We start from the raw sequence: 25700 nt of genomic DNA on the forward strand, positions 1-25700 counted from the left end.
CACTGTCACCAAGTGCTGCTCATAAGGGATTTGTTGGGTTTTTAGTTTTAGTTTTTGTAAAGTGCCTTGAGATGATTTGTATTGTGATTTGGCGCTATACAGATAAAATTGAATTGAATTGAATTGAAATTGAATAGAAAACTACATGAATGTGGAGGCTGGACAGATCGTTCTGGTAGATTTACAGGTAAAGACCTGTGTCCAGAACAGGTGGTCCCGGAAATCAGGATCCTGAGGTTAGGTTATGGTTTTATATATTTACATTTTACATTTACATTTTTATTAGTCAATATATATGGCACCAGCAGGGAGCGGCGATGAGCTGCCACACGCTTTAAGCCACCCTGAAGGATTCTGGAAGCACGACGGGTTCTTGTTCTGGTTCTGAGTTTGTCTAAGGTCCTGTCTGGTCCCTCGAACAGATTTGAACCTGTTCTAAGGTGAACCCGGAAGTCGAAGACGGATAATCGCTAAATAACAGCAGCAGAAGAAGATGTTCATCGTCCCGGAAGTGATATCAGAGTGAGTCCTCGGCGGGCTAACCGGTGTTAGCAGGTGAGTAAATAAGCCCTTTATTTCATTTTATTTATGTTTTTATCGCTTAAATTCTTAATCTGTGACGTAACGAACAGTTGACACCTTGCTTACAAACAGCAGGTGTTTGTTAGCTGAGCTCTTGACCCTTAGTTAGCGCTTAGCTGTAGCTCCGTTCACTGTTTGTTGTTTATGTTGTTTGGTAGTTTGTTTTAGGAAAACAAATCAGATGCTGGTGTTTTCAGTCAGCTGCCCATTCAGAAGTCCCACTGGAAAATTGAACACCGTTTAACCTTGAGCTCTGACCTGACACACCTTGAGGAAATTTTTAACCTTAATTACGTAAATTAAAGTTTTAAAGTCTCTTATTTTTTATATTTATTATTTAAATATTAATATGAAGAAATGGATCGTTGTGAGCAGATTATACTGACGCGGTTTCTGTCTGTGATTTGGTAAATAAATCAGGAAACTCATGCTACTTTATAGTAACTGTAGATAAAGATTGTTTACATTATTGATTAATCTTCTGATTATTTTTGATGAATTGTTTTAGGTAAACATGGCATCTCCAAATGTTTGGTTTTGCTTAAAAATATGCAGTTTGATCTGATCTGAGCTGTGTGTGCACACTTTGGGTGATAGTGGAATTTCCCCATTGTGGGACTAATAAAGGTAATAACTTAACTCATAACTTCTTGAAAAATCGCTGCTTGTTTGTTGTGATTTGTTGTGCAGTATTTGTTGTGATTGGCAACTCAGCCAACAAAGACATTTGAGACATGGACTTTTCCATGTGATTGCGTTTGATATTATTAATTACTAATCTGTGACTTTATTTTAATTCAGAGCTTCAGGATGAGCAGCCAAGGAGGTGCAGAGAGATGCAGCGCAGCCGCTGGAAAACTCAGAAAATGGGAAGAGAAGGTGCAGGAAAAGGAGGAGGAAGACTTCTACGACTGCCAGGAAACTTTTGGGCTGCAGGAGAAGGAGGAGCAGGGAGACAGACTGCAAGAGGAGCAGGAGGAGCAGGGAGACAGGCTACATGAGAAGGAGGAGCAGGGAGACAGGCTACATGCGAAGGAGGAGCAGGGAGACGGGCTACATGAGAAGGAGGAGCAGGGAGACGGGCTACAGGAGAAGGAGGAGCAGGGAGACGGGCTACAGGAAAAGAAGGAGCAGGGAGACGGGCTACAGGAGGAGGAGGAGCAGGGAGACGGGCTACAAGAGGAGGAGGAGCAGGGCGTTGGGCTGCAGGAGGAGGAGAATTCTGATTCAGAGATGAAGGAGGAAGACAGCCGGGCAGTCGAGTTGGATGATGACTACCTGAGGGAGGTGGAGAAGGTGCTGACAGAGGAGGAGAAGGAGGTAACATTATTTTACCTGTTCACCCATATCATTAGTGGTAAAACATCAGCAAAAGTGAGTTCCACTATTTTCCAGCTGTTGTAAAGAGAGATTCAGGTGCAAGGTGTGCTGCTGCAGGTCAAAGTCCTGCTAGTCTTTAAACCTGCAGGTTTCTGGACTCCAGGTGAACTCCATTGTGTTTCAGGGTCGACGGAATCAGAGTTTAACACTGAAGGAAAAAGGAAACAGCCAATTCAAAGCTGGAGGTGAGTATAATTTCCTCTCTGTGGTGTGTTGATCCAGACTCTCCAGTCCACTCAGTGTATTAACCAGTATCTGTGTCTGCAGACTGGGTGGAGGCAGAACGCAGCTACACGGAGGCGTTGGGTTTATGTCCAGTCTGTTTCAGCAAAGAGAGAGCTGTGTTGTTCTCCAACAGAGCTGCTGCAAGACTGCACCTGGTAATGGCATGCTAACAACATTAAGCAGTGCTAATTTCACACTGCCCACAGCCACACCAGGTCACTCTGCTCATTGTCACTCAGATTCACATCTCACTCCGCTCAAATGGTATCCACTCCAAAAAAAAAAAAAAAAAGGAAACCAATTCGGCACATATTTCACTGTTCCGTATTCTTCCTCTGTGAAGGTCCTGATTAATTCAGTTCTTAGGGCAGTTTTTTGTAAAGTGCCAAGTGACAACAAAATTATCTCAAGCCACTTTACATAATGAGGGTTAAACATTGCAAGGGGGCAGGTGGCAGGTGTATTTTGGTTCAGGCAGGTGAGAACACCTGACCTGATGGTTGATTTTAATTCAAACACAGTAAATATCAATGATTTTGAGGCAAATTAAGCAGAAAACTACCGTTTACCCAACAACATAAACAATCTCACATTTATAAGCAGCTTTCGTCAGTGTGGGAATCGTAGGTTTTTGCTGCAGCTCTAATCCTCGTTTTAAATCAGTGATCTCCCACTATGTCCAACTCCTCATGATGATCCACAACACTTACATTCTGCAGAACTAGAGAATATCACACTGCCCAATTTTTGACTGACAAGTGTTAGATAACTGCATTCTGGGTCGGGCATGGACTTGCTTTAGGCTTGTAGTGTTTGTAGTACCAGAACAAAAGTGGAGTGGGACAGGGTGAGGCTCCCTTTTGAAACATGCTAACATTAGCCAGTGATAACTGTGTGTTTCTGTCAGGATCTGAAGGAGCAGGCGATCGCAGATTGTACTAGAGGTGAGTTATGACATCACACTGTACCCATATGACAGCAGTGGATCACTGATATTGCAGCGGAATAATTGATTGTCTGTATTTGCCATAGCAATAGAGCTGAATCCAGACTACTTGCGGGCTTTGCTGAGGAGGGCAGATCTATACGAGCAGACAGAGAAGCTTGACGAGGCTCTGGAGGACTACAAGAGGGTTCTGGACCAAGACCCAAACCAGACCAGAGCTAGACATGCTTGTATGGTGAGTTCACTGACCATGGGGGTGGACCAGGGCCCAGCAGACCTGGGTCCATGCCCTGCAGTCCTCAGCTCCTGTTATTTTACTGTTGCAGCTGAAAGGTCCATCAGCAACACTGCTTCACCTTCTCCCTGTAGTTGGTGCAGTTGTTTGACATTACATGACATAGAATGAATATCGTAGCCTACGTTCTTCGTAGGCTAATTTAGACTTTCATTATTATAATAACAAATGCAACTTATGCATATAAATACTCAAGTAAAGTTCAGATACCTCAGATCTGAAGTACAGTACTAGTAGTAAACGTACTTAGTTTTAACCACAGTAAATCAGTTGTTTATACATTCATGAGATGAAATCTGCTGCTGTTCATGACACGTTTACTACACGTGAAGAAATATAGGTTATAAACTCAGGACTGACAGAAGCACAACATTTTCATGTTGAACCGTCACAGATTCTGTTTGACTTTGAGAAGAGGTGAATTCCTGAAAGTCACCACAGCTGACTGTTATCTACCTGCTTCCCTCTACCTCTACCTGTCTGTCTCTCAGAGGTTACCTCAGCAGATTCAGGAGAGAAATGAAAAGCTGAAAGAGGAGATGATCAGTACGTGCTACACTTGAAAGCACCACATTCACTGTATTCATCTATTAGTGTTGTTTATAGTTAAAACTGTTATTGTCCTTTCACAATAAGAGCACAGACTTGTCAGAGATCATTTAATCTTGGTGTGAAATGGCGGTGACCTTTGACCTCTGACTGCAGGTAAACTTAAGGACCTGGGCAACATGATCCTGAGGCCATTCGGACTTTCCACCAACAACTTCCAAGTAAACCAGGATCAGGACACCGGGTCTTACTCCATCAACTTTGTCCAGAACCCCAACAACAACAGATGACATCACGACGACATCTCAGCTGACAGCAATGACATCAGAGCCGGGATTGCATCGTGTGTGTGTATTTAAAGGAAAATACACTTTGGCTTGTTCCCTGTTGTGTGGTTGTGGTTGTGTAACAAGCAGACGACAGGTTCAGGTTTCCTCAAATTAATGGCATTACACAGAAGAAACAGTCGGCATGAAGCTTCAACAGTTTAATATGATCAACAAACATTGATTGGTAATAGATTGTATGGATCAGTGAGCTCTCCTGGACAGCAACATCTCTCTGATGTTGTCTTCTGCTTCTTTCACGCTGCGTTCAAGGTACACCTTCCTCTGCTGGAAATTACAAACACACAGTTAGACTACTGTTTTACCTGAACGCGTATAACACACTCAGTCAGTGTGCGTTTTCTCTGTACCTCAAGTTCTTTGATCTTCTCGTCAGCTGTTTTCTGTTTGTCCATGAGCTGATTATTGATCTCCTCCTTCGATTGTAGAATAAACCTGAAACGCACACATGGGTGGCTTAGGAGCTTTCGGTCGTACTGCACGCTCATCAGCAGGTTAAAGTACACGCAGTACTCTTTACATTACACAGAGATGGTTGTCATGGAGACTCACATGCGTCCCACTCCTTCATAGAGTCGCGTGTTGTCGGGCAGCGTAGTGATCTCAGCGTGGGTCAGCTTTGCGTGTTTCTGAACACGGGTCAGCTGATCGATTTGCAGATCGGCCAGTTTCACCTTCTGCTGCGTGTCAATCACCTTGACCTGCAGCTCGGAGAAGGCCTGTGGAGACAGGAGGTATCACTCTGACCATGATACACGAGCATATTCACCTGGTACCAGACAGGTTCCCTCTTTAAATCGCGAACGCGTTTATGCGGAACCTCCTAGTTAAGATTTGGTGTTTGGGAGGAAAGTTACAACTGCAACACCGAGCGATAGATTCTGCATTTTCCTTTTATCGGCGTTTTAGGATGTTTAAACAGTCGCAGCTATTTAAACAGCCAGAAACTTCGGTGTTTTATTTTAAAACATTTACATATTAAAATGTTTTAAACTGTAAAACCAATAGACTATTACAGATAAATAAAAACAAAAGATTAAATAAAATCTATAAAATAAATTCAGCGCCATGTTTATGTGTTAACACTTAGCGTTTATCCGCTGTGTTGCTAACGCTGCTGCTAACTCAGTGTCTTCACTAAAGGATCCACAGGTTTACTCGTCACACAAAGCTTACCTGGTCAACAGGTGAAAACAACAAGCTGCATCATCAACTTTACCTTTTTCAACTCCAGATCTATGGGCGCAGCCATCTTCACTAACGCTGGCAACACAGGCAGACTGCGCATGTGCAGCTTCTTTTTCTTCTTGTTTATTGGCGGTTATGAAAGCATCAGCGCCTCCACATGGACGCGTAAAGAAAAACACGTTTATCAACCAGTTTGTGCCAAATGTTTAATAATAGGACGATTTTATAGTCGTGCAAAGGGGTGAGAGCAAATAGGTATTTAGTAAGTATTACTTCTTCTCATTCTCTTTCAGATATGTAAGCAGAGTCTGTGTCACATAAATAATCATGTCTGCACTGATCTTTTATTATGTGTGTGTATACACATGCCTATATATACATGATTTATGTTTGTTGTTTGTTTGCATATTCAAAATAAAAAAAGAGAAGTCCGAGTTTAAATTATTATTATTCTGTACAGTGCAGTGAGACATGTTCTGCTCTTTCTGGTTTGCCTGACAGGTGTTTGGTCAGTTTGTGGATTTCTTTTTCTTTAGAGTTAGATGGGTTGTTTTCCAGTGAATTCTATTAATATCACAAGTGTCATTGCAGTAAATTTAGTTTAGCAGACAAATTGAAAAAGTCTATTTGAGGAATTTATCTGTGACAAAAGTGCAACACTGTATATATATGAATTGGAAGACAATTTCTTCAGTAAATGTAAAGATCTTTCTGTGTTTTTCTAAAAGAAAAACAATATATTTATTGTTTTTTACTGCTGCTGTTTATATCTGGTTATATTTCTGTCATGTATTGCTATTGCAAATTAATTGTTTACTTTTGTTGAATATAACAGTGTGATTGGTGACTGTATGAAGCTTCTTCATTTGGGAAAGTATGAGCAAACAACACCTAACAGTGTGCCCAATATCAAAGAATTTCTAATGGGAAAATCTTTTAGTTACTTCTTATAAATCAATTTCTATAAATCAATGGAAGAAACTGCTGTAGAAAACATTTTGGGATATGGCCCCTTAAATATAATTTGATTTGCTTTGTCTTCTGCTATCTGGACCAGTTATTGACCGCCTGAGATTATTAGGTTACTGATCAGCCTTGCTGGTTGTTGACTGTACCTTTGACTTTGTAATTACTAATGCAGTTTGTTTCCTGCTCTCAGCACACCTGGTGTAGTCATGCTCAGTCAGGTGTAGTGCTTGTAAATAGACAATGCAACGTTGTTGTGGAGTCACACCAGAGTAAGCGTTAGTTCTCCTACTGAAATTCTGTGGTTTAATATTGACGTGATTTTAATTTTGTTATGTTTTGTGGAAAAGTTCAGTTTTTTAAATGTCTGTTTGCTAATGCTCCGCTAACATTAGCTTTTAGCATCAAACAAGGCTGCAAAACATTTAATCGTAAAATGTGTTGTAAAAAACAGCTGCCATGCGTCTAAAAGTGGTTTTACACGTTTAAAGTTATGGTTCTGTGGTTTTAAAGTTTAAAGGTTCTGTGTGAGCCGAACAATGATGCTAGGTCAGCTAGCTGTGTGGCTTAGCTGTTCTGTGACGCTTAGCCACAATGCTAATGCTAATGATGCTAGCTAAGTGTGTCCTCCATTTACTTACAGTGGAACAATAAAACATCGCCGATCATATTTGGACTGTGGTTTCAGAAAAGCTTTTAAAGCAGCTGTAGATTCCAATAAAGCGGGTACAGCGCCACCTGTCGACGTCCAGATTTGAACTTTCAGTTCCCTATAAAAACGTGGATGTCACGTTTCCGACCAACAACAACGATTAAAACTAAAGTGACTTCACATCCCACAGTTCGGATGGGACCTGGTGCGGGGACCCGACTTTCAGGCTGCGCCGATCTGAAGTGAAACGTGACGGAACCAGAAAACCATCGACAGGTTTTCAGTAGCGACCTGGTGCCGAGAGGTCTCACAGGTAAGTGGACATTTAGTACCAACTTGCTCCAGTGAAAATGGGAGCTGGAAAGTTTCATGTGGTTCCGATGTTTTATTGATCAGTTTTGTTTGTGTTGAGCAGACGATCAAACTGTTTCACACATGCAGCATTTTATTGAACTTATCATCTGCAGTTTGTTCATAATATTTCAACAACAATAATAGTTTCTGTTTGTCAACACATCATTTTATCATCAGAGGTGTAAAGTAAACCTTCTAATAACCTTTAAAAACCAGTTAAGACCAGTATGAACCAGTCCAGACTCTAGACCTGTTAAAGTTTATTGATGAACTGATCAATTCTGTTGCTGATAAACTGAACTTTATTTCTATTTAAAAACCAGATTTAAACTTGTCTCTCCAAAATAAAACTGAACACTTTATTCATGCTGTTGTCTAAAATTAAATTTAAATAAATTAACAGAATCAATTAACAGGAAAAAGGAGGAGTTCAAACACTCAATATGTCATCGGGTCACACACATGGTGCTTATTTACTTCCTGAAAGTGCTGTTTACCTTAAGGGAGGGGCCAGAACTCACCTGTTCAACTATTTCCTACAACCTTTCTGTTTCTACACTTTATCAATAATCAATAGCCACCTGTATCCAGTATTATGTTAAGTTAGGCTAACATACTGACCTATGTCTGCACTGGTGCCTCACTTCTCTATTTCTATACTGCACCTGACAGGTGTGTCCATGGGGGCGGAGCCTGTGTTTTGTTTTATTTTTAGGAGAGACAGTGCATTCAGGTGCAGCAATAAAGTCTGTACAAACGAGCTCTGACTCCACTGCAAGTTGATAGATTGATAGATTTCTATGGAGATCAGAGCTCACCTGCAAGTGAATTAAATAAAAAGTGAAAGGCTCATGTTTGAGCTGATCAGCAGTTGATTATTAATGATCTGACAGTTGATTGGAGGACGCACTCAACATGGTATCCAAGAAAATATCTTGGTGATCAGCTCAAACAAATCAATATGTCCTTCTCTCTATAAATATAAACTCTTCACTTAAATATTATTTGTGTCCATGTGATCAATGGACAATCACTGACTTCATTCATTTTCACTCAGTCAATCACAGCGAAGGATTCTCAGCATCAGCAGCTCTTCAGAGTTGTGCTGCAGAAAAAGAGAGAGAGAGAGAGACATGTCAGTGATGTCGTCAGTCTGACGTGTCAGTGATCATCAGTGAGGAAGGATAAACATATGGGTCCCCTAATTCAGGGGCCACATCCCTCGAAGGCGGCATTGGAAGACTGATTGCGCCACAGCGTTGCAGCAAGGCAGTCCCATTTGAAAGGCTCCTTAAATTTGCTTTGTCTGTTGGACCTCCAGGGTCCAACATATTCCAACATTATTTGCATGCCGTTGACAAAAAGCAAATATACCAGACACAAGTATGAATTAGTGAATTCACTTTTTTACACAGCTGTAAGTAATGGGTCAAATGAATAATGATACGAATGTTTAAAAACAAGGGGCCTCAATAATCTTAAGGTGTCGGTGATGCATCTCATTTTCCTTCAAAAGGAAACAAAAAAGTATAGTCAACATTTCTGGCTTCATCTTTAGCGACAATATTAATAAATGTTCCCAGTACCATTGTCCAACTGTGGTCTTAACCACAGATATGAAGGTTGCTAGGCAACAGGAGTGTCGGTTCATGACTCAACACTAGGGATAGGAGCAGGTGGTGACGCAAACAGTAAGTCCTCCAGACTAGGCCGTCTCGTTTCGGTTCAGCCCAAAGTTTGTCCTACGTGGTCTACAACAGCTACGAAGGTTGTGCCTTTGTAGACCATGTCCTTTGAAGGATGGGGCCCTTGAACCAAGACAGAGCTGCAGATACACGGTACCTGCCGCCATAATGAAACAGTGAGTGTGGCTTTTTGAGATGTTCGGGTGTTTTTGGACGTTCAGATTGAACAAATGTCCAAACCAAGCAAAAGAGAGACATCGGTCGGATGGACATGTATGAACCAGCTGTGTTTTTGAGTTTTTCCCAGCACTGGCGAGGCATAATGTCTGAATTAAAACAGCTGCAAAAGCAGAACTGCGTAATATTTGTATTTCTGTGATGGACAGGTAAAGTTAGAGACAGACAGTAGCTCTGAGAAAGGACGCTGAGCCATGTGACTACCATATGATCCCGCTTTTATATACATTCTTTTTAATAATTAGCAAATGCAACTTAATTTTTTGAAGATTGTAGTACCAGTGTTTATAAAATATTAAAAGTTTTGGAGTAAAAACCATAAGTACCCTATATCATATAAATACAGATCTGACATTTGTAATAAGCCAGAGTTATTCTGTTTTATGATGATGATTTTAATTGTGGACAGACATCCTGCTTTCATACACATATGTGCATCAATCAATCAATCACAATTTATGTATATAGCACTTAAAGACACTGGAGGCGTGACACTGCCTATCCAACATGGCGGCACGTAATGCTGTGTCAAATGTAGCATCTAAGTGTAGATAGATCTGATGATGTCATCAGAGAGAGGTGGGTGTAGACATTGACTCAGGTGTTTTTATGACCAGAGCTGAATCTATTGATCACTTCTACTGATTAATCAGCAGAATATGGCAAGGGTGACAGTGAATCTTATTAATCAACCACTTTTCATTTCCACTAAACATTCTGCCATTGTTCAACATTATTCTGTTAATCAATCACAGGATATTTTATTAATGTTAAAATATTGTAGTTTTATCTGTCTAACAGTACAGAGACAGACAAGGTATTGATCCTAATGAAACTAGTACTGATACAAGCTGGTGCTTGTATAAATATTTGAAAGATTGCTCTGCCTCCTAACTAATCTATAGCCTGTCATGAGACTTATTTTCATATTCAATTAATCTGCAGCTGATTTTTCTCTATTTAAAATAGACAGATCAAATAGACAAATCTAAATCTATCTTATAATATCACACTGTTATTCAAATGGTGCTGAGCTAAAAATAAATCTCTAAGGAAACGCAGTTCAGTCAAATCTATTTCACGTTCCTGTTGAAATGTTCAAAATCTGTTTTAATCTTGTCACATTATTTTAAAACATGGCAACGTTATAATAACGCTCTTAAACATGAGTGACAAGTTTCAGATGTCAGACTGGCCTTTGAATCCAGATTGGACACTTTATTTTCCAGTATTTCACCAGTACCCTATCATAATCTTCAGCAGTTAATCAGGACTTGATTATACGTTTCAGTATTTAGCCAGGACCTTCTCATATTTTGTTTAGCAAAACCTTATCCTCCAGTGTGTAGTCAGTAGCTGATGTTATTTTCCCACTCTGGTTGTCAGAGGTGTTTGTACCTAAAATCAGCAACATGTCTTTTTTTATTAAAATTTTCAACGGCAAAATTTTTGGCAAAAGCAACTGTGCAGACACGTTTACCAAACATCTGTTTGCAGGTGAGAAAACCTGAATGTCAGGTCTGCTGCCAGCATGCGGCTGAGCAAGGAGCCGCCATGGCTCCAACTGTAAAACCACCACATAAGAAGAAAAGCTCAAATGACGACGATGATTCAGAGAAGTTTGACAGTTTATTAATAGATTTAAAACATCAGGAAAAAAAACATGTACACAGGTCGACTCTTAGACGGATTCTGTTTTTTTTTTCTTTTTTTTTTTTTTTTTTCTTTCTCAGTTCGGTCCGTGTTTCCGTTATTTTGTCCAAACAGTTTTCGCTCAGAATCTCTGATCTGCAAACAGACGGTAAAGAGTCTGACAGCTGAAACTACAAACAGCAGAGAGGGAAAATGCACCATCACCTTCATCATCATCTTGAGGAGTAGAGCAGCTGTCCTGTCTAACAGTGTGTCCTACCTGTCCGTCTGTCTGTTGATAAACTGAGGCTCAGGATCTCAAACGCAGAGCAAGTGAGTGTCTCCATAAAACTTCTCTGAACTTCAAAATAAACGTCTTAAACAGAGTGAGGCAGCAGCAAAAATATTTATCAGTGAAATTCTTGCAGATGACAAACTGATAATCAATAGGTCTGATAACTAATCAAACATCAGTGAAGAAGTGACATCACAGCCTATGTATTGATCTAATGTTTCAATCAAACAGATGAAAGATCCAAATCACATGATGAAACTAAAAATCGTCTGCACCTCTCTGGGTCACCTTTGGACCATGCTAGGGTACCCCAGCCTCAGTTTGAACAACACTGTCTTTCACAGTTTTTACGTTTGTGTCTGTTGGGACTCTGAATGAACGGAAACTAATCTTCTTTAAAAAGGAATTAACAGTTTTCAGTCTGAATGTTCCTCAGCAGGAACCAGGAGAACCTAATCAAGAAGTGACATGTTAGCGTTTCACATCCTGCCATCATAACAACAACAAACAACGTGTTGAACCGAAGCCAGCAAAGCATCTCATCATCATTCGCTCTAAGGCAATTGATTCAGGAATAAAAAAAAGTAATCTTAGGCCTTTTGATCAATATTTCGATCTATAGATCATCGATCAATCAATCACCTGTGTGTGTCCAGTACAGCCAAGCCTAGCTTAGCAATTATTAGCTTAACTCTGCCATTATTTGAACCTTAGTGTTTTGAAATGACTGATTATTTGTTGATCTATAATTATTTATATAAATGAGCGACATCATCGTGATGTAGTCTGATGTGTCAGTAAATCGTCAGGCTTTATTTACTACTGTTTGTTTCCTAAGAGCCTACATTTCCCATTTGTGCACAGACCATGTTCCTACCTTAAACTATTCACCAGCAACAGTCTAATGACATCATTAGTGACATCATCAATCTTGCTTCTAACAAAACAGATGATGTGGCGGCGAGCGGAAACACTGCTACTGACACCTGACAGCCTGAAGACAGAGGAGGAAACATAAGCCCCGCCCTCTGCTTCCCTGAACACTGACAGGTGACCCAATAGCTCCACCCCCTCCTCTCAAGCAGGAAGAACAGAAAAGGAAACACAAACATTGTCCGTGTCTGTGTCAGTCTCTCACAGACAGTAAGCATCAGTCTGGGGGAAAGGGCGGGGCAGTGACAGATGGGGAAGGGCATGAGGTGTTAACAGGAGCGACTGCTACGTCTCAAATTGTGTGAGCAACGCCCGAACTTCAGGTGTCAGCTGTTTGGCAGCGCTGGCGGCCTCAGCGATGGCACGGCGGTATGGCCCTTTCCTCTTCCTGTCAAAGCGTGACTGGAAGGTTTCCAGGAAGGGCGACAGCTGGGCAAGCGGCAAGAAGGAAGTGGTCGGAGACCCAAACCAGGAGACGCGTGCCTCCTGCCGCACTGCCAGTCCCGTGTCGCCTCGCCGAGACACGGTGATGCCGAGCACGCGAGCAGGCCACCAGGGAAAACCATAGATCTTGGCCCAGACGATGTCGCCAACGCACACGGTCCGGCCGTCGGGAAGTGAACACTTGGATACCGACTTGGAGAAGACCGAGGATGACGACGAAGACGAGGAGGAGGAGGAGGATGTGGAAGACTTACGACGCCTCTTCAGTTCTCCTCCTTCCTCCTCGCCGCCAGCCTGTATCTCCTCACCATCAGCTCTGTGGGGAGGGGAGTTGGGAGAAGAAGTTGGGGGGCAAAGAGGCTCTGACAAACAGGAAGGAGGGGGTGCAGCAGGAGAGGTGGAGGGTGGGTCCCCGGGAGGGGGGACGTCAAAGGTCTCTGTGGAGCTGCACTCTGAGGGGGACGAATCCAGGGAGGAGGACGAGGGGGGAGTAGGCTCCAATACATGGTCCTCACCTTCTCCCCCTCCCTGCTCCATTCCATCCTCAGAGGAGCGGACCTGTGTTCCCAGGGCAACACTGACTGTGCAGGAGAAAGGTGACGATGGAAAAGTAGCTGAGAGAGGGGGTGGAGTTACAGATGCAGCCGGGTCCAATGTGGGTGCGGGGCTTAGAGGTTTGGGAGGTGATGAGTGAGCACTCTGTTTGGGTGGGGAGGAAGAGGATGAGCAGGGGACCTGGCTGTCGTCGGTACGATACCTTTGAGGTTTGAGGCGCATTCTGGGCGGCAGTGCAGTGTGGGAACTCGAGCTGACGGTGGCACCACTGAGGTGCTGCAGGCGGCGGGTGAAGTGGACCTTCTGGTTGTGGTTCTGAAGCGTAGCAGCTCGGGTCACAGCCTTGGCGCGATCCTGGTTTTGTGTCTGACCCTGGTTCTGGTCTTTGGCCCGAGGGAGTGGAGGTGGCTGCGAGGTCCTTGCCAGTTTTTTGAGAACCTGCCTTGCTTTGGAGTGATCACTGGCAGAACCTTTGGCAAGAACCTTCTTAGAGTTCAGCTTCAGACGCATGCGGCTGGACGAAGATGAGGATGACGATGAAGATGAAGCCACACCCCTCAGGACACGACGCGAGGATGATGATGACGATGATGACACACGTATCCCTGATGACGACCGTCTGTCAGTGCTGGTTCGTCCTGCCTTGTCATCGCTTCGCAGCCGCTTGACCTCAGAAGAGATCGGTCCCTCAGCTGGTCTCCGCCGCCGCGATGCCTCTTCACCCCTCAGATCCACCGGGCCCCGTCGTGCTTCTCGATGCCCCCCTGATGCTACCACACCTTTGCACTTGTCGCAGAGCACCTGGCGAGGGCGGAGTTTGATAGCGTTCATTATGGAGGTTGGCTCCTCACAGCGGTAACGCCTCTTTGGCCGTTTGATCTTGCGTGGGGGGGGCTGAGGTAAAGCCTGGTTGTACGTGTCCCTGATGAACAGAGGAGGGGGGTACGGTGCCCCCTCCTGGAACAGTGGCGGTGGTTTCGAGGTCCACTGGTGAGGAGGGAGAGGTGGGGTGGAGTTTACAGTGACCTCATCCTGTTTGGTAGACAGGTTGTCACTGACAACCGACGGTGACAGTAATGACATCTGAGTCTGGTCATCCCGTCTAGGAAACATGGTGATGGGAATACCGTACGGTCCAAACCTGGGGAGAGACAGAGTGAGAACATAAGAGACTCAAACACATTGATGACCTTGGATCACACTAAAATTAGACTAAGGTCTTGGTCATATATTATCAGCTGGACCAGTAGTAAACTCAGCGTCGGCTTATGAATGTAATCCACTGTCATTTTCTTTCAGAAAGTGACAGTGATCTCTGGTCACACTCAGATCAGATCAATCCATGAAACCGATCACTTTTAAAAGTCTGAATCAGAATTTGAACACCAGATGTGTCAGATTTAGCATCTATAGGTGTTTTGTAAAATTAACACATTGAATCAACTGAATAAGTATGAGTTCAGACACATTATAGCAAATAATATGAGTGTTCAAATCAGGATCAGCACTAGGGCTGCTCGATTATGGAAAAAAAAAATCATAATCACAATTATTTTGGTCATGATTGAAATCCTGATTATTTTACATGATTACTCATTGACATTGGAAATATGTTGCATTTACTGAAACAATGAATTCTCCCTAAAACAAATAATATAAAATAAATTCAAAGGTATAAATAGTGGTGCCAACACCATCGCGTTGCAAATCTTGCACATGTTTTTTCATCCACATCCACGTCTTTTAATCCAAACTGTTCCCAAACAACGGAATTGCTTCTACCTCTTTTGTTGACCAAAGACTTCTGTGGATGCTCTTTTTCAGCCATCTTCAGTTGCACTTTTTAAATGCCACCAGACACCACATCCGCAAATTGTTTCGCCAACAGTATAGGCTGAGAGAGTTCGGGCGTAAAGTGCATGCGCATCATTAACAACGCAGGTGAAAATAACTTGAAAAATGGAATAATCGTTTTTTTCTTGATTAAATATTTTTTGTGGCTGAGACCCGAAATCAAAATCAAAATTTGAGTAACTGCACAGCCCTAATCAGCACATCAGCAGGGTCTGCGCAGCTCTCAGGTGATAAATCCTGTCTTCTGATTGGCTGCAGTGTCGTTCGTTTCAAAACACACCATTTTATTGTAATAACTTTTAGATTTTTAAATACTGATTCAAGTTCTGTTTTATTATATTATTGTTTAATTCCATATTATATATTTTGTTTTATATATTGTTTTGGTAATTCTGAGATGGTGTTCTATAAAAGTTGATACTTTGCTTTCCAAATATGTTCAGTAGCAAGACAAATGTGCAGGACCAAGTCTAAATATCTCAATTTTAATCACAGCACTTCTTTAACAAACAGGGCTCCACAGTGGATGTGCATGTTTTGTGCACGTTTGGATTTCATTAATTCTAAAGTTTATAAATATTACACATAAGGTAAATGAGCTGCAGTATTTCTGCTGCTGAATGCAAATAGAAGAAACAAAATAAAATAAGGTGCTTATCAATCACTAAACAGGTGTGTATTCCAGACAGCAGCTTCCCCAAAGTCTGAACTGAACCCAGAATAGTCAGTCCAACCAACTCTGGGCTGATTAACTCTGAGTTAACCTCATGCACAACGACCATAAAAAGCCATCATCAATAGAGCTCAGGTACAACCATTCAACATGGTAACGGGAAAAACTGGTCTACGTTCTTCACTCAGGTGGGATCAGACATTCTTGTTATGCAGAACATGAATAGATTTTTCTAAAGAAAAGCAACAGCTGCAGCAGCAAATCAGAGAACTGGTGTGGGAGAAAACAGCTACTGGAGTCGATGTGTGAGTTTGAAGAACAGTCACATCATACACATTCCTTGGTTTAACACTGACCACACTGTTTCTTTAACAGGAGGCTGCAGATGGAAAAGTGCTGGATGGGACTGATGTTTCATTTAGGTGCAACCCAATGGGCCGAAAGCAGCTCAAAGTGAAATATTGGAACATTATACAGACCGATAACCCTAAATTATCATAACTTTATTTGGTTTAAACATATGAACATTGAAAAATTAAAGAAATTAAACATAATTCAGGGGTTTTATTTATTTCTGAATAAAAACAGGTTTAACACGTTTCACCTGCAATCATTAGAGTCCTCAACATTATATTTGTCTTTAATCTCAATATTTCAGCTTTACTCCCAACAAAATCTTTTGTTGAGCTCTGACAGGAAATGTGATGAACAACGTGACACTTGTTCTAATAGGCCTGTCCACGTAGTGCCAGTGGAATAAAGGACTGCAGATTTTATTCTGACCTGAGGATAAATCCAGACTGTACCTGCGAGGAGAGATCACTGTCCTTACACTGACTGATTGACCATTAAACAAAAACTTGTAAGTAAAGATCAATTATCGGATACTGCCTAATCCAAATTTTTATCTGTTTCTCCTGAGACAAACTTGTGAAAATGAGTCAGATCAGCGCATATGAACTATATGAATGAGGACATGAAGCGGCCTGTGTCATGGTTTCTGCAGACTGACAGGAAGAGACTGAGACCAGATCAGTTTCAGTCAGTTACTATCCGTCATTGTTTCTGGACCAGACATCTCTGAGTTTTCACTGAACCCGCTTTCTGGAATCGTCCCTGAAGAAGAGGACCAGGTGTCAAAAGACACAAGACTGTTTGAAGTGACCTGTTCCTCATGTTTCATTATTGTGAACCTTTTCATGCAGAATGAGAGTAGTTTTATTTCTTCATGTTAAAGCTTCAGCAAGTACTGGAGCTGTCAATTGATCTATTTATTGTTTATTGGTTTCTTCTGCTTTTAGCTTCTCAAATTGCAGTTCCTGTCACGTGTCATGTGAAAGCTGATTGAAGTGACGTTTGGGGACATGAACAGGCACGGGCATTTCACAAATGACGTCATTATTCAAGCACTCAATCAATACACAAAGACATAATCTGCAGCTGTTTCAATAATCAGTTTTACAGACCAAACTATTATTCTGTTGATTGAGGAAAATTATCAATTATTATAAAAATGATTGTTATTACCGTTTGGAAACGTCCATCAGGACCCCGGAGAACACCTTCTCACCCAGCCGGAAAGACACCACCAGCGCGTCATCGATTACGTGGTCAAGGCAGACCCGGACCTCGGACCCGAGACTCAGATCCTGAACGGAGACGACCGAAGCAGCATCGCCAGCGGGGTCAGGTCCCGACTCCGGTCGGAAGGAGTCCTCTGTTGAGGCTTTCTCCTGCTTCACCGTGTCCGTCATTAGCCGCCGTTTAGGGGACCGGCAAGGCGGGGATGTGTCCCGCAAGCCGCGGCCCCCCAGCTCTTCGACCCCCGCTGAGTTTTTACCATACCCGGTCCCCGGTTCCAGGCTGACTGGAACCGACAGCCGGTCCGCGGTACCGTCCATCATGGCGTCTTCTGTGGATCCCGGCCTCAGCTCCGGTTGGACCAGAGCGGTGTAGCCCAGGTCTCGGCCCGCGTTCTCAGCCCGATCCGTCGTCACGTTGGTGGTCGGTTCCGCAGGTTCGGCCAGGGATAGTCCGGCCTCGGTGACGGGCGGAGGAGCCGGGAAGGAGTGCAGGAAGACGGCGGAAGGCTGCGGGTCCGACAGGATGCTGCGGTACGCCGCCTGCACAGATACGTTCCCCCGGCCCTCTGGATCCCCCAGCAGTCCGGGAGAGAATCGGTCCATACTGACCCGGTCCACTGGGAAGTTACTGATCAGTTCGTCGGTAACGGTATTTTCAGAGAGAGCTTTTCCCGCCGCGGGCTCCAGCTCTGGCCTGACATGGCGGCGGTCCTCCCCGTCCCCCCCATCCTCCACCAGGGCCACAGCCAGCTCTATAGCCGGGCTGGACTCCTGCGGACCGTCGGGCTCCAACTGGGCTCCTGGGAGTCCCGGGCCGCCCGAGTCGAGTGCTGGTGAACTCTCATCGTCCGTCGCCGCGGTTGTTGTTGTTGTCGGAACCGCCGCAGCTCCTGGCTCTGCAGCCACGGCCGCCATTTTCTTCCGCTATGCTGCCGAGCGGCGCCTCGCCCCGCCCTCCCACACCAGTGCCAGCTGCGCAGGCCCACTGCCATTGGCTGTAGTTCCTGTCAGTCACACGAAACGAGGCAGAGCGTCGTTCCTTATTGGCTGATTCGGTCAACGTCTGCGACGAGTGAGATCGCCGCCAGGGTGCATTTAACTTTACACGAAACAAAAACACCAGAATAAAGATCAATAAGCTGCCGATCAGTTGAAGTCTGATCGCTAAGTGCTCATCAGTTAGAAACCACATCAATCAAGTATCAAATCTGGTCACACCACCTCATCAATAAATTTAAACTGAAACCTCAGCTCATTGTCAATAAAATAGACATGTAAGACTTTATTTTTTTATTTTCTAATTGTTTTAATTTCTCTTTTTTTAGTTTAGACGAGATTTGACTACATTAATACAAGTATAAGGTACTTAAATGTTTTGGGTTTTTTTTTTTGCTGTTTTTACTTTCAGACAAGTATTTATGGTACTGGACAACTTGACTTTGACAGCTGCAGGTTATTTTATTATTAGGTTAATAATGTTCCTATACTGTGTGTTTACCTATGTTTATATTCTAAAGTGTAAAAATCCCTTGTATCATAAAAATATTTATTACAGGTAGATTCTTTTTGAACTACTTACTAAACAAAATCAATCAGTTAAACAAGTAATGAACAGAAAACTGTCCTGTGTAGTCTGACAATGAACGTGCTGGTTATTCATATAAACTGATGTATTTAAGCACATTGTTGTCTCAGAGAAAACTATATGAATTATTCTAAATGTTACATTTGACCTGTTTATTAGTTTTATAGCTTCAATTAAAGAAGAAAAGATGTGAGTTGTCACAGTTTTATTAGTTACAATCACATTTATCTCCACTATTGATTAACTTGTACATCTCCACAGTCAAACATGTTTGAGACATTTTTATACTTAATTCCAATCTGATGATTGTAGCTTAATTTATATCTGATCAATTTATAATCAAACATCAATGATTTTGTCTAACTTTGAACAAATTAAATTATATCAATGGTTTAATTTCTCAGTATTTTTGCAAATCAAAATTACTTTCATCTGATTATTTGACAAATCCCTCCCCCTCCAATACTCTGTTGGCTCTGCTATGTGATGTAGTGGCATATGGCTGGTCAAAGGACATTGAGACTAGTCACTTCTGGTTCTTTCAGGTCCTTTAAAGCCACATTCTCCATCAAGACCACATCCCCATCACACGCCACGCCCTCCTTTAAGGACACGTCTTCTTTCTGGCAGAGGGTGGGGCTTCTGCCACACCTTTAAAAAGAAAGTGTTGTCAGTTGCCAATGTTTATCCACAGTTATTGATCAGGATGAGAATAAACAAACCCAGCAGAGTCTCTTTCTCAGCTGCTTGTTATTATCATCACTGAGTGACATGATTTGTCACTGGACTGTGCTAAAGGCGCTAATGCTAACGCTTTCCATTAGCTCACCATTTCTCCTCCACGTCTTCAATGGTGTCGGGCAGTGGGACATTCAGCGTCTCTGGCAGGAAGCAGGCGAAGAATCCAGCCAGCACTGCTGCTCCCCCATACACTACACTGGGCAAAGCAGGGAGCACCTGGGAAATGTAGTACATCAGTAGTACATCAGTAATGTATAACAGGGTTAATTTTTGCTAACAAGTTTGTTCTTTTATGTAAAACAATCCAGAAGATTAGTTTTAATGTGAATGATGTTCAATTCATACCTATTGTTAAAGGTGTTAGAATAAAACTCTGTATCTCGAGTAATTTAAACATATTAAAGTGTGTACCAGGTGACTTCCTACTGTGACAAAAACAAATATGAGTTGAACAGTGTAAACACCTTCATATGATCGATTTTCATTTCAAATAAAACTTGAATGAATGGAAGTGTTGGGAAAATACACCATTTTATGAGTCAGAGATTTCATTGTTTACCTTTTACTTGCCAACATCTTTTAAATGCCTGTGCAATTTTTTACGTTGATTATTATATAAAAAACTTATTTATGATGTCACCTCATCCAGGATCAGGACTGCGGGGGCCGCCATGCTGCCAACTCTTGCAAAGGTAGAGACAAAGCCCATTCCTGTCTGCCTGAAAGCACACAAATGTGAGCTATTGATTACCATTGGTGGATTCTCCTCTGAGATGCTGTGATTACCTGTTGTCTCACCTGATGACAGTGGGGTAGAGCTCTCCGGTGTACAGGTAGACGGTGGTGAAGGAGGCCGAGGTGAACCCCTTCCCGAGACAAGCCAATGTAGTCCTGATGGTCTGCATGTCTGACAGAGGGATGGGGGAGGGATTGCTTTGAGTTTTAGACATTGCTGTGACAGTGAGGTCTTTGTGATGGCTAGACTTGGTTTTAGGGTTCAGGTGAGAATCAGGATCATAGTTTACCTGCATCTCATGTTGTTGGTCCATACAGAATGATACATACATATTCATACAAAATGTAGAATGTTTGTTTTATGATGTGTGAGTTGTTATGCATTACAGTGTGTGTTTTTTGTGTACTTGTTACCTGTGGGGACGAAGATGTTGGTGAAGATGACTAGAGCCGACAGGAAGAGACAGGCAGCTTGAGAGACCCTCCTCCCCAGGTAACTGAGCATGCCCAGTGCCAGCAGTTTCGCAGGAAAATCTACAGCTCCAAAGATGATCTGCATCAGGTAGATACTCACCTGGCGCAAGCAACAGCCAACAGGAGGAGAGCTCAATATGAACCAGCCAGTCAGAGGAGAGGTAGGGTTTAAACAAACACAGAGGCAGATGGACAGGTAAACCATGTAACCATGGTAACCTTTCAAACCCTCATGTATCAGGGAAGCCATCCAGCCCTTAGTTCCACATGCATTAAAATGATAACAAAAATAACAGACTGCACTACATTCCACCATTAACATATAATCCCAGTTTCCATTCCCACCCAAATAAATGCAGAGTGTATTCCAGTGCTATAAATAATGTTACACTGGAAACAGGAATGATTACAGGGGAAATTGTAATTAACTTGGGAAAAGTGCTAGAGCTAAAAAGCTTTATATCATCATGTAGCATTAATGCTAATCAGGGGACTCACACCAAACTTCTGCAGGTCCATCGCCAAACCATAGTATGCAAAACTGGTGGAGAACCTGGAGACAGGTAGAGAGACAGGGTAGACAACTGGGCAGGTAAATGTACAACTAAAGCTACTTTGTCCTCGCTTTGGACAAATAAAATTCTGTAAACATAGGTTTGGTAAAGCTAAGTGAATGCAGGTAAAAATGAATGAATACAGGTGAATCAGGTAGGTTTGCTGACCAGACGGCAATCAGACAGATGGAGATGCGTCTCATCCCTTTGGTCTTCAGCAGGTCATATGCTGTGAATGACGAATGACTCGATTCAATTTCCTTTTTCATGTGAGAGTGGAGCACCTGCAGGTCACATGGCACTAATCTCAGCTGCTGGATGGTACACATCTTCCTATATGGGACAGGTAGACAGGTTACCTCTAGAGTTAACTTGTCGATCATCTCTGGTTTTCCGTTGATTCGAGCAACTCGATGAAGACTCTTTAATGCCTCGTCAGAACGACGATTCAAGACCAACCAACGGGCTGACTCCGAGTACCACCTGCCCAGAGAAGCTTGAAGATTAGAACCATCTGAGCAATCATAGAGAAGACACAGGAGAACCAACTTTTATTTTCAAAGACTGACCAGCTGTAGGCGAAGAAGAGGAACTGAGGAGCACAGGTGACCACCTGCAACTTCCTCCAGTCTCTCAGCCAATAGGCAAGCCCTGCCAGGATCATCTGACCAAAGGTGAAGAAGAAGGAGGTGAGTGTTCCTACTATTGTCCTCTCTTTGGTCGGGATCCACTCTACCTCTGACAGGTAGACAAATAGAAAGACGTCTGAGGACACATGATCAGTTTGAACCTGCAGTTTCTGACAGACAGGTGTACAGATGGACAGGTGCTCAGTGAGACAGGTATAATAGACAGGTGGTGAGGGAGACAGACCGATATGGAGGTAACATTTGCACAGGTTAAGTACTCAGTGAAACAGATACACTGGTGGACAGTTACTCAGTGAGACTCCATTGAGGATGACACCAGACACTGCCATCCCACTCAGAAACCTAAAAACGCAGTAGGCAGAGTACGAAGGAGAGAGAGCGGCGCTACAGCCAAGCACACCCAGCTGCAGGTATGACCAAATAAGGACAGACCGCCTCCCAAACCTGAAAGGCCAAACAGAGACACAGATTTAGGTTGGCTTAATCAGACACAGGACGGAAGCAAGATTACACTGGTAACACAATTAAGAACAGAAAAAAAAAACCTTCAGAGTTAATCTTGCCATAAATGTTTACTGGTTTGAACAGGTGAATCTCACCTGTCTGAGAGCCCACCGTAAATGATAGCTCCTGTTAAAACTCCACCCATATAGATGGTCTGAATCATTTGTTTCAGAGGACGCAGAGAACAGACCAGGTCCCACTGAGAGACAGACAGATATAGTCAGTCAGACAGGTAGAGGCAGACAGAGACAGACATGGAAAGAAACAGGGAGAGTCAAGCAGGTAGAGACAGACACAGGTAAAGAAGCAGGATCAGAGGCGGATAGGTAGACAGGGTGATGATTAAGAACCTGATCAGCCTCATTAATATGAACCTCATTAGTATACATAACCCGTAGTATTAACCAATCAGCAGGTTTCTTGTCATTACCTCGGAGACGGTGGTAGCGAGGAACTCGGAGCGGTCGTACGTCCATCCGTCCAAACACTCTTCAGTCTGTGCATGGCTAGCATTAGCTGAGCTGTTAGCACCTAACAGCTGCCACTGAGGCTCCACATACCTGAATAGCAAGTAGAACACGAAGTGGAATAGTTTATTAATTAAGCTTGTTAAAACAGTCTGATTATTTTACAGGTAGTTCTCATTATCTGAGTCTCAGCCCAAAGGCGGCAGTTGAAGGCCAACTGCATCACAGCGTTACAGTAAGGCCATCCCACTTCAAAGGCTCCTTAAATTCAGCCCTCTTTCCTTGGGAAACAAAGGCAAATATACTAAACAAAGGTACAGAATCAGTGGATCTGGGCTGAGTTCATTCTTGTACATAGATGTATTGGGTCAAATGAATAATGATACAAATGTTTAAAAATATTGAGTGGTCCTCTGCCTTTCACCCAAAGATAGCTGGGATAGGGTCCAGCAGATCCCTGTGACCCTGGTTAGGAATAAGTGGGTATAGATGATGGATGGATGAATGTTTAAAAACAAGAGGCCTCACAAATCTCAAGGTGGTGTTGATGTATCTCATTTTCATCCAACAGGAAACAATACAATTTACATTTCTGGCTCCATCATTAATGACAATATTAATAAATGTCCCCAGTACCATTGTCCAACTTTTGTCTAACTGCAGATGTTAAGGTTACTAGGCCACAGGAGTGTCGCCGAATGGCTCAACACTAGGGATAGAAACAGTCGGTGATGCAAACAGGAAGTCCTCCGGACTAGGCCGTCTCATTTCGGTTCAGCCCATAGTTCGTTCTACATGGTCTACAACAGCTACGAAGGTTGTGCCTTTGTAGACCACGTCCTTTGATGGATGTGGACCCTGAACCGAGAGACAGCTAGCTGTAAACTGCAGGCAGTCTGCGATAGACCTACTCTACAATCTGAACATTAATGATTAAATTCTTCACTACCTTCTGCAGCCGTCCAGTTTATTTCCTGAAGAGTCTAGAGGGATGAAAGCTCTGAACAGCTGCTGCTCATCCACCTGGAACCAATCACATCCATCCATCAAGTCAACCAATCACATTCATTTTGATTAAAGCTACTTTGCATAATGTCAATATTGCCTAGTTACCTGGTAGTGCGACAGGTTGTGGACACTGTAATTGGACAGCAGGCTGCAGTGGTGCTCGGGAATTCCGGACACAAAGTTGTTTAGTAGGTTCTGACTCGCCATCAACAAACCAGGTAAACTAATCAAAGTCACATGGAGCCACTGGTACCTGCCGAACCCACCCACCTCACCATTATAACAAGGGGGAATGGGAAACTGGTTACATACCTGTATCACAGACCGAGCTCTACATGCCCAGTGGTGTAATCAGATCACATGACAGTAATCAGATTAAATTAGTAATTAGTTAAGCCTACCTCATCCAGTAGGTCAGCGAAGCCCATCTCCTTCTAATTTATTTTTATATTTTTACTTTAAAAATATTTTGTGAAAGTTTATTTGTGCTTCCTGTCACCACCCAATGCGGGTGTTTTCTTCTCTAATAATAATAATAAACTTAAAAGTTTTCAGCAGTTGAGCTTCAGGTCCGTCACAATGAGCCTGGCAACAGAAAGAAATTAATAAAACAATTTCTTTGGGATAAAGATGTTTAAAAAAAAAAAAGTTTTTGTCCAGCGTTATCAAAACCTTCAGCGTTTCAATGTGTAGTGTGCCATTCCTTTATGAATCACTGCAGTCTACCACATGCCTATAATACATCTATAAAATATCTCCACATATCTCAACAGCACAACTCTAAAACGCTGAAGTATTTGTGTGGAGTCTGGTGGGAGTTCTTAAAGGATTAGTGCTACTGCGGCTGAATGGAAAGAGGATTTTCTCTGTAAATCACTAAAACATACTTACAGTCTGCAGGCTGGTGGACGAGTGAGTGGAGGAGATTTGTAGCAGCAGACAATAGACTGAACTTTCATAAGCGACTGAAAAAAACTCAACTGTTTCCTCTGTTCAGGGGGTGAGAGACACTGCGTGACTCCCTCGGTCTCTGTATTAACTGACTTGTTTGTTTTACAGTTAATGGTTGATCATATTCTTTATCTCTGGAGAAAAAAACTTCAAAAAAACAATCAATATTGAGGATCTATAAATTAATCAAAAGCATTTTGAACAGATTCTTTTTTTTTCCATTTTAATGAAATAATCTTTGTTGGTAATTGTTGGTTTTTCACATTATTAAAGGTTTAAAGCATCCGAAACACTCAGCAAACCTTTCATTCATTGATAATAATTAACTTCAAAAAACCAAAAATCCTCTGACTTCAGTTGGTTTAATGGTAATATTATTTTTTTTTTACTCCTCTGATAATGAACTGAATATTTGTTATTTGTTGTAATGAATAAGAACTAAATTAGACATTTTCATGCTTGAAAAACAGACCAGAACACAGTTTTAAACCTCCAGGTCGCCTGCACAGTTTGGTGACTTGTTAAAATCCCCAGTTTGTTTTCATGTCCTCGCTCCTTGCTGAGTTTTCTGTCCTGGAATTTGTCCAACTGAGTTTCAGTCAATAAATGACTCAGCAGGTTAAGATCCAGCTCCAGGTCCAGACCTCGGGATGACA

General features: G+C 42.6%; 4 protein-coding genes across 9 annotated transcripts; 1 reads left to right on the forward strand and 3 right to left on the reverse strand.

Moving 5' to 3' along the window:
- Positions 1-342: 342 nt before the first annotated feature.
- ttc1 (tetratricopeptide repeat domain 1) lies at positions 343-4771 on the forward strand. 3 transcript variants are annotated; one of them, XM_026310335.2, is made up of 9 exons: positions 344-555; positions 1091-1209; positions 1384-1902; positions 2087-2147; positions 2230-2342; positions 3095-3131; positions 3220-3368; positions 3920-3974; positions 4134-4771. In XM_026310335.2, exons 3-9 carry the CDS (start codon positions 1393-1395, stop codon positions 4265-4267), a joined length of 1059 nt encoding a protein of 352 aa, XP_026166120.1. In that variant the 5' UTR covers positions 344-555; positions 1091-1209; positions 1384-1392; the 3' UTR covers positions 4268-4771. The 3 variants fall into 3 exon arrangements, with proteins under 3 accessions (XP_026166121.1, XP_026166120.1, XP_026166119.1); XM_026310336.2 differs by lacking the exon at positions 1091-1209 and having other exon boundaries at positions 343-555; positions 3226-3368; XM_026310334.2 differs by lacking the exon at positions 1091-1209 and having other exon boundaries at positions 346-555.
- pfdn1 (prefoldin subunit 1) lies at positions 4450-5666 on the reverse strand. Its single transcript, XM_026310337.2, has 4 exons — positions 5544-5666; positions 4877-5043; positions 4675-4759; positions 4450-4591 (listed from the first exon to the last, which is right to left on the reverse strand). Exons 1-4 carry the CDS (start codon positions 5610-5612, stop codon positions 4508-4510), a joined length of 405 nt encoding a protein of 134 aa, XP_026166122.1. The 5' UTR covers positions 5613-5666; the 3' UTR covers positions 4450-4507.
- Positions 5667-8628: 2962 nt separating this feature from the next.
- pwwp2a (PWWP domain containing 2A) lies at positions 8629-19027 on the reverse strand. The gene is made up of 2 exons (XM_026310325.2): positions 17320-19027; positions 8629-14406 (listed from the first exon to the last, which is right to left on the reverse strand). Exons 1-2 carry the CDS (start codon positions 18288-18290, stop codon positions 12552-12554), a joined length of 2826 nt encoding a protein of 941 aa, XP_026166110.1. The 5' UTR covers positions 18291-19027; the 3' UTR covers positions 8629-12551.
- A 123-nt stretch (positions 19028-19150) lies between these two features.
- On the reverse strand, positions 19151-25699 carry oatx (organic anion transporter X). 4 transcript variants are annotated; one of them, XM_026310332.2, is made up of 16 exons: positions 24985-25699; positions 24495-24678; positions 24199-24363; positions 24035-24108; positions 23049-23178; positions 22714-22817; positions 22404-22558; positions 22034-22202; positions 21824-21947; positions 21633-21748; positions 21409-21463; positions 20851-21010; positions 20500-20608; positions 20342-20420; positions 19790-19917; positions 19151-19611 (listed from the first exon to the last, which is right to left on the reverse strand). In XM_026310332.2, the coding sequence occupies exons 2-16, from the start codon at positions 24519-24521 to the stop codon at positions 19467-19469; spliced, it is 1740 nt and encodes a 579-aa protein (XP_026166117.1). In that variant the 5' UTR covers positions 24522-24678; positions 24985-25699; the 3' UTR covers positions 19151-19466. The 4 variants fall into 4 exon arrangements, with proteins under 4 accessions (XP_026166117.1, XP_026166115.1, XP_026166116.1 ...); XM_026310330.2 differs by having other exon boundaries at positions 20342-20441; XM_026310331.2 differs by having other exon boundaries at positions 20342-20441; positions 24199-24367.
- Position 25700: the final 1 nt, after the last annotated feature.

Source organism: Mastacembelus armatus, unplaced genomic scaffold (assembly GCF_900324485.2).
Source record: "Mastacembelus armatus unplaced genomic scaffold, fMasArm1.2, whole genome shotgun sequence".
In the NCBI taxonomy this organism is placed as follows: Eukaryota; Metazoa; Chordata; class Actinopteri; order Synbranchiformes; family Mastacembelidae; genus Mastacembelus; species Mastacembelus armatus.

Coding starts and splice junctions, on each gene's coding strand:
- pfdn1 (XM_026310337.2), bottom strand. CDS start 5,612: ATGCGCAGTCTGCCTGTGTTGCCAGCGTTAGTGAAGATGGCTGCGCCC. Junction 5,044..5,543: donor TAGATCTGGAGTTGAAAAAG/GTAAAGTTGATG, acceptor CTGTCTCCACAG/GCCTTCTCCGAGCTGCAGGT. Junction 4,760..4,876: donor TATGAAGGAGTGGGACGCAT/GTGAGTCTCCAT, acceptor TGTGCGTTTCAG/GTTTATTCTACAATCGAAGG.
- oatx (XM_026310330.2), bottom strand. CDS start 24,521: ATGGGCTTCGCTGACCTACTGGATGAG. Junction 21,948..22,033: donor CTCTTCTTCGCCTACAGCTG/GTCAGTCTTTGA, acceptor TTCTCTGGGCAG/GTGGTACTCGGAGTCAGCCC. Junction 21,464..21,632: donor ATCTGTCTGATTGCCGTCTG/GTCAGCAAACCT, acceptor ACCTGTCTCCAG/GTTCTCCACCAGTTTTGCAT.
- ttc1 (XM_026310335.2), top strand. CDS start 1,393: ATGAGCAGCCAAGGAGGTGCAGAGAGATGCAGCGCAGCCGCTGGAAAA. Junction 2,148..2,229: donor CAGCCAATTCAAAGCTGGAG/GTGAGTATAATT, acceptor CTGTGTCTGCAG/ACTGGGTGGAGGCAGAACGC. Junction 2,343..3,094: donor CTGCTGCAAGACTGCACCTG/GTAATGGCATGC, acceptor TGTTTCTGTCAG/GATCTGAAGGAGCAGGCGAT.
- pwwp2a (XM_026310325.2), bottom strand. CDS start 18,290: ATGGCGGCCGTGGCTGCAGAGCCAGGAGCTGCGGCGGTTCCGACAACA. Junction 14,407..17,319: donor CTGATGGACGTTTCCAAACG/GTAATAACAATC, acceptor GTCTCTCCCCAG/GTTTGGACCGTACGGTATTC.